We start from the raw sequence: 18,033 nt of genomic DNA on the forward strand, positions 1-18,033 counted from the left end.
CTTAGCTTTGTGCCTCAATATTTTCTAAAGACATAGTTAATTATGTATTTTTAACGTTGTGTGCTACCTTGACCTTTTAAAATTTAATGGCCTCTTACTTTGACCATTGTGAACGGTAAGTTTACAGTAAACATTTTTGTTGCAGATAATTTTACCTAGAGAAGATTTTGCCGAATGAAATATTTGCCGCCTTTTTGTATTATCGGTTCCAACGTTACTGTTGTGTCTCGATCAGATTAATTAAAAGGCTACGTAGCGTAGCTACGAGAAGAAGAAAAAACAAAAATATATTGATGAAATAATTAATACAACAGTAAAGTTCGAACCAATAAAAAAAAAAATTAAAAGGCGGCGAATATGTCCTCGAGGCAAAATTACCAGCGCCTAAAATGTTCGATGCAAAATTATCTAGAACCGTGACCATATATAATCGTCGTTCCAAGTTAGATCAAAATTAATCTGTAACTTTTGCGGTAGTTCTAGTCACCAAAAGACAAACAAAATAATAAAAAACAACCCAACAACATAACCTCCGTTCAACTTCGTTGGCGGAGGTAAATATAATCAAATGTAAAATACAGGGAGGATTGAACTTGAAAATATTTGAAGCGTCCTCTATGTTGTTAAAACATACCAATTTAAATGTTTTGGTCAATTAAGAGGGTGTTAACTTCTTCATCACATAATCACTCTATGGTCTTATATCTCTGTGGCTTAAGCTCATTCACTCCTCCACAAACATTTACTTTGTAATTAACGAGTGGTCCATCAAAATGTGAACACTCTGAATCTTAAACTTCAATAAGATATAATAAATTGGTAAACAATAGAATTTCAAAAAAAATAATAATACTATAAATATATGGATGTGTTAGATCTCTTAGTTATTAGTGTAGCCACCCTTGGCGGGAATTATGGCTTCTAACCAGCTCATGGCACCCGCTCCAGATATTGTCCTCTGTCATACCCTCCTAGTGCTGGCTGATATTGACTTTCAGGGCTTCAGTGTTAGGTTGACGGACACTGCGGGCCTTCCCCTCGACATGCACCCATAAAGGAGAAGTCGAGGGTGTTCGCATCAGGTCTGATGTAATTTTTTGTAAATAGTTGGGGATTTTTGAAATTAAAAAGAGAAAAAATTATATTTAAATTATTTTTTTTGATCAGCTGTGGATTTTTGAATTTTTTTCCACAAAAATCTAATTAATTGTGAGTAGCTTGGATTTTAAAACAAAAAATTCGGAATTTTTTTTTTTTTTTAACAGCTGTAAATTTTTCAATTTATTTCCACAAAAATCTAATTAATTGTGAGTAGCTTGGATTTTAAAACAAAAAATTCTGAAAATTTAATTTTTTTTGATCAGCTGTGGATTTTGAAACAAAAATTCGGAATTTTTTTTTTTTTTTGAATAGCTGTGGATTTTTGATATTTTTTTTCAAAAAAAATCTATATATTTTTTTCCTGCACGAATGTTATTTTAAAGAACAGGCAGCTGATATATACAAGGGTCTTAATTCAGGTGTACTATATATCCTTCTCCCGCCTTTTCCTTGCGCTCTACCAAAAATCCCACCTTTAATCATATTGAATCCATGCCCAAAGGCCTATATTTTAATATGTTACGTCTACAATGAATGTACTTACTAGGGGAACCGCCTTACTCTATGTGATTATATTGTGTGTAGGCCTATTTAATAATATGAGTTATATGTCATCCCAAGTGGATGGAAATGATTTTCGCACAATTCTTGTAGCAAGAAGAAACAATAACGTCTTACGTTGCAAACTTTAGAAGGAGAATAATGGATCAATATATATATATATATATCTTATATAAGGAGCAACTCTCCCGAATAGAACTCTGTTAGAAAGAAGAAGTGGTGTGGATGGTGTCACACCCAACCATTCGTTTTTGTTTTTAACCCCCTCCCCTCCCCGTGTACTCCTCCTATTTATTAGTACGCGACGAAGCGGACGAAAAGAACCTTGAAAAACGGATAAGGACTCTCAGAGTGAGTGGATATCTAAGTATTTATTTCAATGTGAGCGTACGTACGAGAATATTTGAAGTAGCAGAAAAGATCAACTTGTACAATATAGGCTTCCATCTGCAACAATGATCCTACATGTTCTGTACAAGTTGGGATTTTTTACAAGTTGGAATGTCTTCATTGTGCATGGCGTATAGAATCCCAATCAATAGTCCATGAGTAAATCAACTAGAGGATTGGCGAGTAAAACGTATACTCTCGACCCTTCATAACCTCTGTTAGAGGGTGGTGTAGGGTCATCGCGAATGAGGACAATCCTGATGGTCATAGAAGCCACGTAGAAATCGTTGACAAATATCGATTTGGTGGGGCCCTCCTTCATCTTCTTCAACTCCGGAACCCTCTTTAAATCATTCCTTCCACTTCCTGCTTTCCTGGAGAGGTCTTTTCCATCATTCTTCATCTTGACCACATTAAAATTAGGATCCTGAAGCACTTCACAATCTCATAATCCTCGCTATCTAAACATCTAGGAGCTCTATAATGTTTATGTTAGTTTGTTTATGCAATAAGGATGGTTGAAACAGAATGTCAAAAAATAATCACTCAACCTTTCTATTTTAATGAGAATTAATTTACTTTAATTAACAGTCCACGTTTTTCTGCCCAACCTTGTATATTACCGATTCGGAAGTAATACATATATACACATGTTTTCTACAATTTGCAATCTCTTCATCTCATGATTTCTAATTTAATCACAAAATGTGTATTTTCATTAATTACATATGTACTATACAACTCATTTCGATAAGTTACCAACCGTTAGTTAATTATCCACTTTGATAAGAAGAATATATTATGCTGTGTACAATTGGGATTTCTGTACAGGTTCCCACTTGCATAAACGTATTGTACATGTGACAATTTATCCGCCTTCTAATATCTTATTTCATGACAAAATGGCTCATATTAATTACCAACTACATATTAAGGCTATCATTTAATCTATAATATAAATTACTTATTTATAGTGTATCTAACTGGGGGCATGTTAACTTTATAGTGTGCCACAGATAATTCATAATTAATTTAATATTGATCATTACAAAATGTATAACATTTCAACTATCCCAAAATGATTAATTATTGAATTATCTCCATCAAACTTAGGACTTTAAATACTCTTATTTTAAAATAACTATTCACCCCATTTTTAGGGGTTGCAAAGTTTGAACAATTTTGTTGTACAAGTTACAACTTGTACATTTATATATATAGTCTAGATTGCTCGTCCATTAGGGATTCTTTTTTTTCCTAATAAAAGGGCCTCAAATTGACTCCTTTAACATAAAATTTATTCATTTATACTGTGGAAGAGAATACTTATATTTCAGTCATTTGTATTAAAATAGTCAAAAATTATACCATTAATATGTCGACTATCGATGGAATATTCAATTATTGGATTATCCTTATCCGGAGTACTGTAAATCTTTTATTTAAAGTTGGTCATCTCATTTTTTGGTAGCAATTTGTACCTGGAGCGTTCACAGGATTATATTTAGAGGGTAACTTGGTATTTAGATTTTTTCCGATAAAAAAAAATTGAATTTTTTTTAAAAATCCATAGCTATTCACCTAAAAAATTTTGGAGAAAAAAATTCAAACATTAAATTTCATACATTAATTTTTTTGGAAAAAAAATTCAAAAATAACCTGCTATACAAAAATAATTGCATTTTTGAAAAAAAAAAAAAAAATCAACAGCTGTTTACTCAAAAAAATGAAATATCAAATATTATAATTGTCGATAAAAATTACAAAATAAATAGCCATTCACAAAAAAAATAATTTATTTGATTTTTTATTTTTAAATTTACAGCTGTTCACATACAGTTATCATTTTTGTAAAATAATTTGCAAAATTTAATGTCAAATATTCAATTTTTTCGGAAAAAAATTCACCAATCCACAGTTCACAAAAAAATTTAATTTTTGAGGAAAAAAACTCATATAATAAATTTTTTTCATAAATATTTATATTTAATTTTTGTTTTTGAAGTTTGGATTGGATATTGGGAAGGGGCCGCAGTCCCTCTCACCACCCCTTGGGGACGCCCCTGTGTAAATAACATGTATATAATCTATATTTTCTATTACACCATGTATAATAAAAATTAACAGTCTTTTGACAGGAGTACCAACAGACAAATAATTATTCTATCTCATTTTGTATCCAACTTTTTTGATTGGGTAGCAACTTGTATGTTCAAGTTGCAACTTGTACAATATATATACCTATATTCTTTTTGACGCATACAATTGCGTAAAAAAAGTACGCTGGAAATGGTTAAACTACTATCTATGTATTGGAATGCGACCTTAAAATAATAGCATATATACTTGTATCATCATCTATTTCTTAGCGAAGCGCGCACCATGATATTTTAATACACATTTTTTCTTTTAAAAAAGGCGTCGCCTGGTTGGTTTTTTTTTAATCGGCCTAAAGTAAAAATTCAGTTTAATATGGTCGTGCATTCAGCTTTGATATCGAATATGTGAAGTCGAGGAAATATATTTAATACTTGTATATAATTAGTATATATGTATGTGTATATATAATCATACTTAATAAGTGCTCCGTAAAAAGTCACAGATCCTTTTTAAAAAATCGCAACGAAAAATTAATATTAAATCCAATAAAAAATTGTCAAACTTACTCTCTTTGACAAATTCCACAGAAAAATCCCTTCCATTCTTTTCTCAAAAGGAGAAAAAACAGAAAATGACAGATTCCTCTTCGTCATATCAGCAAAATGACGTAAGTTTTCATTTTTTATTACATGTATTCCCGATTTTTTAAAGGTGTTAATTTATATTCCATTCAAAAAAAGCTACCTCAAAAATAAAGGAAGGGTGGGTGGGGAGCTGTTTAGATACAACATCTAAATGAAGGTAAAAGTATGTAGTCTTCATTCTGCATTAAGGCAATCCAGAAATATTCTTCTTATTTTTGCTCTTAATCCTTTTTATTTCAATAAAAATAAAAATTGCGAGTAGTGGTAAAAATGGCCACGCCCAAAGTGGTTTATAATAGTGAACGAAATATCACAAGTAATAAAGGTACTACTCCTCTCATTAGTAAATAATAAAAAAAACAAAAACAGAAGGTGTTTGCAAAAATATTTGGACAATTTTTTAATTTATTTTATTTTTTTATACAAGGTATATTTATATTAATTTTCGTTAAACCAATTCATTATTAGGGGGTTAGAGGTTGTGTAGAGTTAAAAATCTATTTAAATGCACTTTAATAAAAGGTTAGTTGCGAATATTTTAACGATTTTTTATTAAATATTACTTTTTATATAAGAAATATACATTAGTTTCCTTTAATATCCGTTCAAAAATATAGGTAGGGGAGGTTGCATAGAGTAAACAGACCTATTTAAATGCACTTTAATAGTAGATTATTTTTTGTTAATATTTTAACAATTTTTAAATTTACATTATGTTTTATATAAGTAATATTACATTCGTTTCTTTTAATATCTATTCAAAAGTAAGGGTGGGGTAGGTTGTGGAGAGTAAATAGGCCTATTTAAATGGCCTTTAATACAAGATTATTTTTTAATATTTTAACATTGTTTTAGTTTATATTATTTTTTATATAAGTAATAATATATAGGTTTCTTTTAATATAATATATTTATACGTAGGGGGAGAGAGGTTGCGTAGATTTATTGAAATGCACTTAAATAAGATATTATTTGCAAATATTTTAACGATTGTATAATTTATATCCATTCAAGAGGAGATTGCGTAGAGTTAAAAAGACTTATTATAACACACACACAAAAAAAAGTTTGTTTTTATTTCTTTCAAACCAAAATCCTTTTTTCCATTTCTGTTTGGTTTTCACAATTCGTTATGGGGATTCATCATCAATCAATAGACTTTTTTTACTCTCTTCGTTTTTGCGTACAACCCCACCCAGTTTTATGATATGCAAGTCCCTCCAGGTAGGGGGGGGACAAAATACTAATATTAGCATCACACTGATGATCAACTCCCAACTCGGGTAGAACTTACTCTAGTAACAGACATTAAGAAATGCAAAAATTTCTTGTACGTATATTGTAGAGCCTTGAGGTTTTAAAAAAAAAAACAAAAAAAAACGCCCAAACCATATAAAATGATGATGGGATGTGATGAGGATCCTCAAGGGGTGGAGGGGGAGCCCAAAGTATGTTTTAGTTTTATCTTTGAAAAATAAAAAAGTTTATTTCATGTCTGGTTTTTTACTTTTGTTTTTATTATTTATCCATAATATCATCAATATTGACCTTGAATGAAGTTAACCTTCAATTTTTTCTTCTTGTTTTTTTTTTTGTCATTAATAATTATATATATATATATATATTCAATTTGAGGTTAGCGTTTTGGTTGATTATTCTATATTACTACCATGTCTTAACCAACAAAAAAATATATATTTATTTATGTCAAATTATAATTGTTATAATGTCATTATTTAAAGTAATTTCTGGGAAGACCACAATAAAAAGGAAGAGAAAATGTCACCAACACACACATATACACTGTATTTTGTTATCAGCTGTCGTTTTGTCTGCTTTTTGTCCGCTAATCAGTGTTCTGAACGTTGATTGGTTGAGTTACAATAGCTTTTGTGAATAATTGTCGACAATTATTGAACTATAATTCCATAGTTAGAATGAATTGCCTTGCTAACAACTGCCTAGCAACTCCGTTTTTGTTTTGTTTTGTTTTTTAAAGAAAGGTAGTAAGTTATAATAAAAATAACGATGTGTCTCTCTAAGCTGTGTTTTGAACGTAGTTGATTGAAATAATATCAATTAATTCATGTTTTTAAGTTCTTAAGCATTCCAAACAATGACAGTAATACTTTGGAAATCGAGTTTCCCAACATACGTGTTTTCAGATACAAGCTGGATTCTGTGCAAAAATTTGCATTGATATAAAAGCTGGTCCAGAGATTTGGTTTATTATTTCTTATGGAATAAATTTCTCTGACTTATGAGCTCCGTCCAGGATCGATTTAAACTCGTATGTCAAGGTATTGAATAATAATTCCATATTCCACTTGTCGATAATGCCACTCCCCCCCCTAAACGTTGATAAGTTGAATAAAAATTAACTATTGTTAAGCTATAAGTAATTATTGTAGAATAATGGTTCCATAGGTGGGAAGAATTGGCTCAAAATCGGCCTACTACCAACTGCTTTTGGTCCTTTTATCGGTTTCTTTTTGTATGCAAGGTTGCGTGATACAATAAATCTATTAACGTGGGAGAAAACTGTTTAACTAGTTCCACCAACGGATTTTGTACTCGTTTTTTTTTTTCCTTTTTGAAGGAGAAAAGGTTGCGAGATATAATATAGGGGAAAAGGGGAAGATATGAAATTGACTGATTTGTGTTATTATATATGAATTATGTATTTATTATTCAGTCTCGCTTCGTGTTTCTTTCACCCCCTCCCTTCTTTAAAGTTATATCATGGACGTATAAGACCTGGCCATAGATGATTAAGAGATTTCTGACCTTTTTGTTTTTGTTACTTCGTCAGACACTATAATTACATTTTTGTCTTGAAATCTTTATTTTTTACGTACATACAATGGGAGAAGAAGAATTAAAGAAAGAGAGAGAGAAAAAAAAAGAAGGAAGAAAAAGGAAAAATAAATAAAAGGAGGGAAGATTATCGAACTTTCATTTTGAATTAATTTAAAAAAAGAAAATGGATGCCAATTATTTGTTATTTTTCCATATTTACGAATGATTTTAATGATTAATTGTATATATATATATATAGTGGAGGGGATTGATAGATAGTCAGTCGATAGATGTTGAGGAGGAAGGTGGGGGGGGAGGAATGATTAACCTTGTCATATAAGGGGGCTCATCTCTCCGACCCTCTCTCTTTGGAAGAATAGATTTCTCTTCATCTATTTTTTGAATATACATATTCAAGTCGTAACACATAAACAATGACATACACGGAAAATATTATAAATTTAAAAAAAAATCAAGGCAATCTTTGGTGGTGAGGAGAGGAGGGGGGGTGAAAGGAAGACAACAACTGCTTCGTATATACATAAGTATTATAAGTTATTATAACTAAGTAAGGAATACTTATAAGTTATAACAAGCATATACGAAGGTACTTTAATTAAACTTCCTATATTATAAAGAAAAAGATGGAGAGAGAAATACAATTGGTTACTTAGTATAGCATCTCTTAGAGCTATAATGGTAGATAGCTCTCGTTTCCTCTCTCCTTCATGGTTATATGGTATATATCTATGTATGTGTGTATATAATGTTTATTTTCGTGAATGATAATATTACTATGTTTCTGTTGTTTGATATCCATCTACGGGTATTCAATAACTCCTTTGCCAGGAGAGGAAGATGATATTCCTTTACATTGATTCATAAATAAGCTTCTTTAACCCTCCCCAAATAATGATAATAATAGTAACTTAGTTCCTACTTATTATAAGTTATAACTAAGTACCTATGTACACAGACATCGTATAATCCAGAGTTGTTTATGTGACAGAGAGACTCATTATTATAAATGAATATATACCTACATGTACATACCATTATATACATTATTATCCAAAAATCCCTATTTCCAGGTATGGAATGATTTTGAGAGTATACTCCTTGAAAATTCCCCAAACTTATCTCATCATTTAAGCCCCTTCGAACTCAATGGACCCCAACCACCACAGGCACGACTCGTCAAAGAAATAGTTGAAAGCACGGGGGATGAGGATGTATCATCACTGCGGATCGACTATTCCGGGATTATATACACTACAACAACTCAGTCGTCGTCGACATCATCTCCTATGGTTGATGATGTTCCCTCTTCGACTTCTTCCATCTCGTCATCCTCGACTTCTTCGACAACAACGAATACTTCCTTACATCCTATACATCATCATTCTGAGGATCGTTTGGATTTAGACTCTCTATCTCCTCCATCTCTACAGAATCTTGAGCCACTTCGAGAAGTGCCAAATACTACTCTAAATGACCATTTAAACTCTTCTTTCATTCTGGATCATCATAAATTGGAGAGTGACTTAGAGAACTCTTCCCTTTCGCCAAATGAATTCCATGATACGATCAAACAAGAAGAGAACTGCAATTACTTTGTAGAACCATCTCCCCTTCCCACAACGACCAGTTTCCTTCGACAAGCTCTTTTGTCTTCAAAGAACAAACGTCCAAATAATATTAATAACAATAATTCCGTGTCGAGTGCCTTGAAAACTGACGAACTGCGATTGCATCATCTTACAAATAGTAGCAGCTTTCAAGTGGATGAACCCTTTGCCAATATTGATGTTCCTGGAGATTTAGATTATTGGGACATTGACTCCCTTGTCAATATGACTGTTGACAAAAATAATGATGCCCCTGGGCAGCAACAACATCTGGGACCGCCACAACAAATTATTCTGAGTAGTCTCCCTCAGATATCTCTTCCAAAGGAGCCACTCTCTCGCTCTCTAATAGATGACTCTCTAGCCTCTAAACCCATGCCTTCTCTCATTACTACTACTCGAGGAGTTACTCTTCAGCCTCAACCACAAACAACTCCCTCAGGAACCACAACGATTCATCTTCCTACGAACAACCTCAAAATTGAAATGCAAGTACTTGATTGTGTATTCAAAAATAACACCAAATGCACCAAACAAGCAACTGGGGTCGGGAAAAGGAGTCGGAAATCGACGAAACAGTTGATGATAGAAGATGAGGATGAACCACCTAGTAACAGGGCACGACGGATCTCTCCTGATGATGCCCTTATAGATATATCCTCAAATTGTTTGAACAATGTTTCAACTCCTAATAGTAATAACAGTCTACCAGGTAGTACCTCAAATCAATTCACTCTTCGTCCCGTTTCAATGTCCATCAACGGGCAAACCTCAACTATTATGACTCTCGTTCAAACAACTACTCAAACCACGTGTATGGCCTCCACGAATTCCTCACCAACCACCACCACCACCACATCTCTCTACTCCCCTCAAACACACTCTATTCAAATAACACCTCCTTCAAGTCCGGACGAAAAAGAGGATCTGTTGAAGCTGTCTACCACGACAACAAATGCATCATCTTCATCAAGTGTCTATCTAACAGCTGCAGCCACCTTGAATCCCAATATTTGCTCAAATTCCCTCATTCTACAATCTCTTTCCCCACCTACGAGTCCAAGTGGCAAGCACCTTCATATTTCTTCTCATCCTGATAGTCAAATTGTTTTCCAAAAAAATATGTTAGTTAAAAACGAATCTCCATCCCCCACCTCTTCGACTTCAATCATTCCTCTTTCTGTGAGCAACAGCAGCAGAAGCAAAAAAGCTTCAAATAGTGGCTCTGGGAGCAAATCAGGAAAGAAACCCTCCAAACGGAAACTCCCTACTCATATCTGCGACCATCCTGGTTGTGGAAAGAGTTATACAAAATCCAGTCATTTGAAGGCTCATCTACGGACACACACGGGCGAGAAGCCTTATATATGTCGATGGACTGATTGCGGTTGGAAATTTGCTCGATCCGATGAACTCACTCGTCACATGAGGAAGCACACAGGGGATCGTCCCTTCCAATGTCAAATGTGTGAAAGAGCATTTTCTCGTTCAGATCATCTCGCACTTCATCTAAAACGTCACGATAATACTATTTTATAATAATTACAACGCCAACTTGCAAGTCAGTTACATAGGTATGTGATTTGGAATTAACGTGTCCGTGTGTGTGTGTGTGTGTGTGTGCTCAATGAGCCAAATAGTGACCCATTACTTGTTAAATATTATCATTATTATTTTATTTTTATTATTCAGTTATTTTTATACTTTTTATACTGTTTAAAAATTCCTGTCCACTAGTTGAAATACAAAAATAAATTGTATGCTTAGCAACACGTCCTATCCTTTATTGTACCTTGCAACCTTTCCCAAAATCACTGTGTAGCAGTTGGGCAATTCTTATTTTTCCCCAACTATGGAATAATTATTTCTTAACAATTATTTGGAAATTGTTCACTGCTTACATAGAAAATATAACTCGAATTCAACCTATCAACGACTTGTGGTGATTGGGTCCATATTTATTCGATTAAGTCCAGTTTTAGGACTAGTCCTTACAACTGTTAGTACTAGAACTGAGGAGTGACGTCATCAAAGACCAAAACATATAAGTTTTTAGGACTGATATGCATGACTGAACGGAACAGGACTACAATGACCAGTCCATAATAATAACAGATACAACAACACTATCAATGACTTTCATAACTTTCAAAATCCATAGCTGACAACAAGATACATTGTAAATGTATGAGATGGCGTCGTGTTAAACCAGGGACTCCCGACCCTTCCATCATGGCGGCACATAAATACGCTCAACTAAACGTTTTATTTATTATTGATATAATTCAGGACTGATCTTATCAAGTGGTACACATTTTATTTTTTTCAAGAGTAAAATTTAAGCGGGAAGTAATGTAATGACACAGAGCTCCTTCTTGAGTGAAAACAAACTTGTTCTAACTTTTAACTGCCCTTGGTAGTACTTTCTTATCCAGAAGTTTGATGTAAGCACCTGCTTTGAGGCGGTCCTTCCTCTCCACAAAAATGGAAGGGCAGACTCTTCCACCCCCAAGACCAAAGTTCTGGCTAGATTTTTTCTTCTGAAGACACGTATCACTGAAGCTGAGACATTGTTTGAATGTTCGGTTGTGATGTAGCGGCTATTCTGCTTATTCACAGTGGATTTTGTTGTCCTTCAGAGAATTTAGAATTTTATTTTCTCTTCTACCGTCTCAGATTGCTTTGTTCAGAGATAAGATGTCTAATTGTCCTTCTCCGTGATGATTTTGTACAAATGTCATTGCGGATTGGAAGTAATAAAATGTCTGCGATTAGATAAGATCAACTCTGTATATCACGGAGCCCTTGACGACGTAGGCGTAGAGACAAGAAGGCAGGGCGGGACTCCGCAAAAATATAGCTAATATACTTAGTATTATTCAGGGAATTAATTTGCTATATTTGATCATTATTCAGTATTATTTTTTTTTTTTTTTGAAGTTGCCCACTCGAAAAATTCATATCATACGGTTATGCTTGGAACCCCAGTTGGGAGCAACTGTGTAAAACCTCCACAATTAAAAGGGATTTCATTTCATGTGAGTAATCTTGGATGACAGAATGATAATTTGATGGCCGATGGGTGGGCCGTATGTTGAAAGAAATTTACACAAGTAGGCTACATATTAAAAGCCAATAGATTTCTATGTATGTGCTAAGTATACAGACGTCGTTTTGAGTCCTTCTCCATAAAAGAGAGAAGAACCCTTAATGTATATTAAGTAACTACTAAGTATAAGTTGTTAGTTCCTCTATCCACCTAGAAAGGTCATCTCAGTTAGCAGCAGTTTTTTAAGGGAGGAAAATAAAAGCATATCTTGTAAAACAGAGTATGTGGAGATACAAGGGGCACAGTGCTGTGTATTTTCTCATGTAATAAAGAGAGAAACGAACGAACACGCCTTAGTTAAGAATGTGGATTTGCATCCAGTATTTGATTCCCCTCTTGTAGTCCTTCCTTAATAGTATTCGATCCTTATGTTAATAATATATAACGAAATAAGGGTCCCCATCATCACTGGGCCAATTTCAAATGACCCATTTGATTAATAGCACTAAAAGCCGTACTCGTAGATAGTACAAAGTACATACATAATATTATGTGGATAAAAGGGAGGAGCCCCTCTTCTTCTATCGTGAAAGATCCTATTCTTAACTAACGCCCCTGGTAATATGCGGAAGGGAAAAAAAGAAGGTATATAACTAACATCTACGCGTCGTTGGCCTTGGATTGTTCTTCTTGTATGTGTGTTCTAACTACCTACAGCCCTTTTTATGTGCACAAAATATTAAAACTCTCCTTTGTCATCGAGATTCGAGAAACTCTCTCCTTTTGCGTGCAATAATAGTAACAGGCACAGAATGAAGGGTCAATCTAGTAATAATAATAATAATATTATATATTATTAAAGTCTGTCAAATGGATTTTTATTTTCTGCAATCCCTTTTTCTTTCTTTTTTATTATTATCAGTGTACATGCAGGCTCCGGTGAAATATGGAAGAAGGGGAGACGATGCATCCATTTTGATTGTTATCAATTATCATAAATAAAAAAACACATGAAAGGTTGAGAGAGTGGATCCACTCCCCGTTTCTTTTTTGATGACGTCAAAATGGGTGTGGATATCCGACCGTAGAGTTGTATAAGTAATGCTATATTAAAGTAGAACATAGGTTATTGCCATGATGATGTTCTTTCCATTCCATAAATGTCACAGTGTCTGTGTTTATTTTTCGCACACTGGAGCAGTAACTAATTGCAGTTACTATTTTTTAGCAAATAAAATTTATTTTCGTATGTTTTGTGCTAAGTGCGTTGAGGAGTAAATAACGGCCATCCATTTGAATGGTTGAGAATAATACAGCTAAATGTGTTAAAATGTATCGTATATTAATCCGTAGCAAAGACAGTTACCAAGAGGGAAAACGAAAGCCACGTGATCAATATTAGCCCAAACATTGTTGACTACACGGGAATACTTTTTTCTCCGAAAAGAACGTTGAGTATACAAGGATAATGAATATTATAATTTATTTCCCAAAATATAGTCAGCTATTTACAGCTCATACACTAGGGGAGCATAGTGAAGTCAATTACAGCCTCCAACCTGGCCCTGAATCTGGCACAGACCTTGATGATGAAGTTCCTTAATTCTACTGGGTGACTAACAAGAGCTAACACTTATTACTCCGCAACTAATCCTCTGGGTTACGATCCCTCTTTTATGATTGGAGAGCATTTTTAGCTCTCAGAGTGGTCATGAGTCTTCCTTGCAGGTGTTCATCACCCATGATACTCCTTGAAAGGCTTAGTAACATCGTCAACAGTTGATTGAGGCAGCTTCGTAATCTTCTTAGGGGTGGCATAAAATAATGGCTGCACGATGTTCGTATTCGAAGGATATCTCAAGGATATTGTATTTTTTCTTACATAGTTTTATCAGTTGAATCTTTCCTAAACGTACATATATCCAGGCCAGTGAACAGAACGGCGTCCAATAGAATGTGTGTTTAAGGAACGGAATGAGATTTTAGTTTTCTGTTCCAATATTATCTACAAAAATTCAAGAAATCAAAGGATATATATATTTTTTTACTATTTTCAAGATTTAATAATGATTTAAAGAGCTAATAAAGCTAATAAAAACTTGAGAGACCTTTTTGTGGCAGTGGCGAGAAGTCGAGAGGATACGGTCCAGTTTTTTTGTCTTGTTGCTATGCAGGGTACAAATTAAATCGGCAATACTTTGCCTTTTGGTCTCCTTCTCGACATGAAAGAACCGATTTTTTTCCGTTGTAGCTCATTTGAACGCTAATATTCACCGAATTATTATGTTAAAAAATCTAGACACCTCGTTCTCAAATGAGGCCTCCCTGAAACTATCAAAGGGGAAGTCTCGATTTGCTGTCGTACAGCCTACATGGTACCGCCTTATGGTAGGAACGTGGAACGGAAATAATGCCTGAACGATGAACACTGAACTTAAAAATAGAGGAACGCTTACAAGCCTACATATATCCCAGGGTTGCCAAAATATTGAGGTCTAAAGTTATTCCACATTTGATATTGTCCCCCTGTATTAATGTTAAACATGACTCTCTATAAGTATAACTAAATAGGCAACCTCCCTAAACTCGTCCTTGTAATTGAATTAACATAACAATATGAATTTTGGGAACGGAAGAAAAAGTTGCATACGTCATGCGAGAAAATGATAAAGTGACGTCATGTTTTTATTATAAAAACCGTCATAGCATGTTGTTACCTTTATTGTATCGCGCACCCCTTCCCTATTAAGAATTGTTTACAGTTTAAAAAGAGCTCATTATAATTCAACCAATCAACGTTCAGAACAATGATTAGGACAAAAGAAGCGGACACATCAACAGCTAGCAGGAAAATGAATTTTCTTTTCCTTAGCCGTTGTCATTATTATTTAATTCCCTGAGTAGTGAACATCCTTTTCTAAATATATTTAATTATATTCACAACTTGTTTAAACATTCGTGTGCGTTCATAAAAGACGGAGGGTAACCCTGAGGATTTGTTGCAGAGTTATGATTATAAATCCCTGTTAGAATCAGAGTAGAATTGGGGATCGACATCGGAGTAATTCTTGCCAATATCCTTCTTCATTTCCTTCTCCCCTCCTCCCTTGTCAGCTGATCTCCTTTAAAATATTCCTCAATTTTTCAGGGTTATGATATTGATTTTTGGTTTTTTTAAACATGCCCATTCATTCTAAACTGGGATTTCATCACTGCTGATATATCTATATAAGTAGGGATGTGAAAACTGTCTAGATCCTCGTGAGTGTAAATTAAAAAAAGAATTATGTGCTGGCAACTTTCATAGACGACATATAAATACTAGTTTATTTATCGAATGTCAATTTCGACTGTCAAAAGGGATAGGAAAAATTTGAAAAACATATGGTAGCTAGTTTTTGTGTATTTTTCTTGTTGCCAACGGTAAAGGATTATACTGAGAATAGTTATTAATAATAAGTATAAAAAGAATTGGTATTCTTATCAATATAAATATTAATGAGAGTCGACAGAGTTAAGATGACACGAATTCTAAACGAAGGCTCTTGATTGATATATATCCAAGTCTGACCTTTTTTGAGTTAATAATACGAAAAGTAAGCTGCTTCAAATTATACAAGAGCCAACTTAAAAAAATTAATGAGAACAACCAAAAGGTAAAGGACTCTAGGGAAAGAGCAGTTAAGGGAAAATAAACAATTCAATCTAAAAACAAGGAAGACTATGTTCCTAACACCGACCTATAATATCATGTCATTGACTTAAAGTTGATAATTCTGTTCAGACAAACGTGTGCAAGGAGACGGGGGGAGAAAGACTTATGGTATCATTGTTTAATATACTGATGTGATTATCAGCTGTCTGCTTTATTATGATTTTTGAGGGTATAACGAAAGTATTAACAAAATGTTAAATAAAGATATACTACATGTAATTGACTTAAACGTTTTTTATTCGTTACAGTAGATTTGAAGACGTCACATTCCATGAAATTGTGGTTCATTATGAACCATATTCTAAGAATAATAACTAATTAAACGACAAAGTATGAGTATTTCGAAATATATTTGAAGTTTCAAGTTTAAAAAGAAGGCTTAAATTAAATATAATCTACATACTAAAAAATAAATCATCATACATTTATGTTAAATATAGAAAATTAAACAATTAGAATCATATAACTAATAATAGCAATAAATTATAAATACAAAATATTGAAATAATAGATTGATCCAAATAATATTTTCTTGTTCTGACATCGGAATTCAGTTAAATATGTCATAACTTTAGGTTGCAAAACACAAACCAGACGTGGAGTTTAAGCAAAAAGATCAACATCCCTTTTTCCTCGTGTGGAAGTTGCTATATACAATTGTGCACAGGATAGATATCGATGAGATCTAAATAATTATTAATAATAAAGTAAATTTCAAAATCATAAAATTAAACAATAAATATACTAATAAAAAAATGTTAGAATTAAATCAATCATACAGATTTAGAGCAAAAGCTAATTATCTAGTAATATCCGGCGATATTACTCCTTATTAAGAGCATCAAAAAATATTTTTTTCCCGTTATTTATGCTTATAAAACAACATATCATGAAGTATACACACAATTACTAATTATTATGCTACACCCAATGTAACTACCCCCGTTGTTGTGACCATTTAAGCAGTTGTTTTTGCCTTTTATGAGTTTTCTGAGCACCATTTCTTGGAGCTTATCAACCATAGGTAAGCCTTAAGTGATAAAAAAGTAATATTTATTGACTATGTAATATTGGAAAACTTAATGATCATACCCAAGTCTTTAAGTAAAGAAACTAATATGAGACAAACTAGTTGCGAACCATCCGATGCTACTAACCCCGTTGTTGTGACCATTTAATCACATGTTTTTGCATTTAATGAGTTGTATATCATAATTCTTGATAATTTTAGATAAAATAGAATCATATTTTAGGATTAGATTTAAAAAAAAAAAGAATCCTTATCAGAGTTCCATTTCGTAATTTGGTGTGGATGACTCTAAACATGATGAAAATTATCTTAACTTTACAATTTACAATGGGGGTATTTCTATAAATGACATCATTACCAACATCCTCCATTAATGAATGAGGGTTCCTCGGGAAGGGAAGATTTTACCCGTGTATTTTTCCATAATTTTTTTTAACGTAGGATGATTAGTAATGAATAAGGTTATATTACATGCAATAAGCATATTTGTGAGATCAAAGTTAAAGTCTGACTTGATGTATTCATCGTTAACTTGATTTTATAGACGAATATCCATACTCTTGATATGAGATGAGGATAATGAGTTGCGTGTAACTCTAGACAGGGGACTAAAGGCACATTTATATCGACAAATCCGACAGGTCATCTGTTTCTCGTCCAGTAAGTATTTCCAAATCCCTGGGCCTCCATTTTCAGAAATCCAAACAGAAGGCGACGTTATTTTAGGCATTTTATTCAGTTCTCTATCGACTATCAGCATCTAATAATATTATATTAATATTGAATAATAAAGGCGGGAATGATAACGTTCTTGATAGAAGAAGATGTACTTTATTTAATCAATGATGCCATAAGTATTTCTTCCCTTCTCCTCGCACGCTTTTGTATTCTTACCAAAATTATCAACCTTAGTTATTGCTGTGACATAGTCGTCATTATTCTTCTCTTTTCAATAGGAAGGAGACGGCCTGCTCAAACTGGATGCGTGCCTGGAGGAACAAGTAGCAGCTTCTATT

The 18,033-nt window shown here is 33.3% G+C and overlaps 1 protein-coding gene across 1 annotated transcript; it reads left to right on the plus strand.

The window, feature by feature from the left end:
- Positions 1–4,516: 4,516 nt before the first annotated feature.
- LOC121116113 (uncharacterized) lies at positions 4,517–10,989 on the plus strand. The gene is made up of 2 exons (XM_040710333.2): positions 4,517–4,819; positions 8,687–10,989. Exons 1-2 carry the CDS (start codon positions 4,784–4,786, stop codon positions 10,760–10,762), a joined length of 2,112 nt encoding a protein of 703 aa, XP_040566267.1. The 5' UTR covers positions 4,517–4,783; the 3' UTR covers positions 10,763–10,989.
- The last annotated feature ends 7,044 nt before the right edge of the window (positions 10,990–18,033 follow it).

Source organism: Lepeophtheirus salmonis, chromosome 4 (assembly GCF_016086655.4).
Source record: "Lepeophtheirus salmonis chromosome 4, UVic_Lsal_1.4, whole genome shotgun sequence".
In the NCBI taxonomy this organism is placed as follows: Eukaryota; Metazoa; Arthropoda; class Copepoda; order Siphonostomatoida; family Caligidae; genus Lepeophtheirus; species Lepeophtheirus salmonis.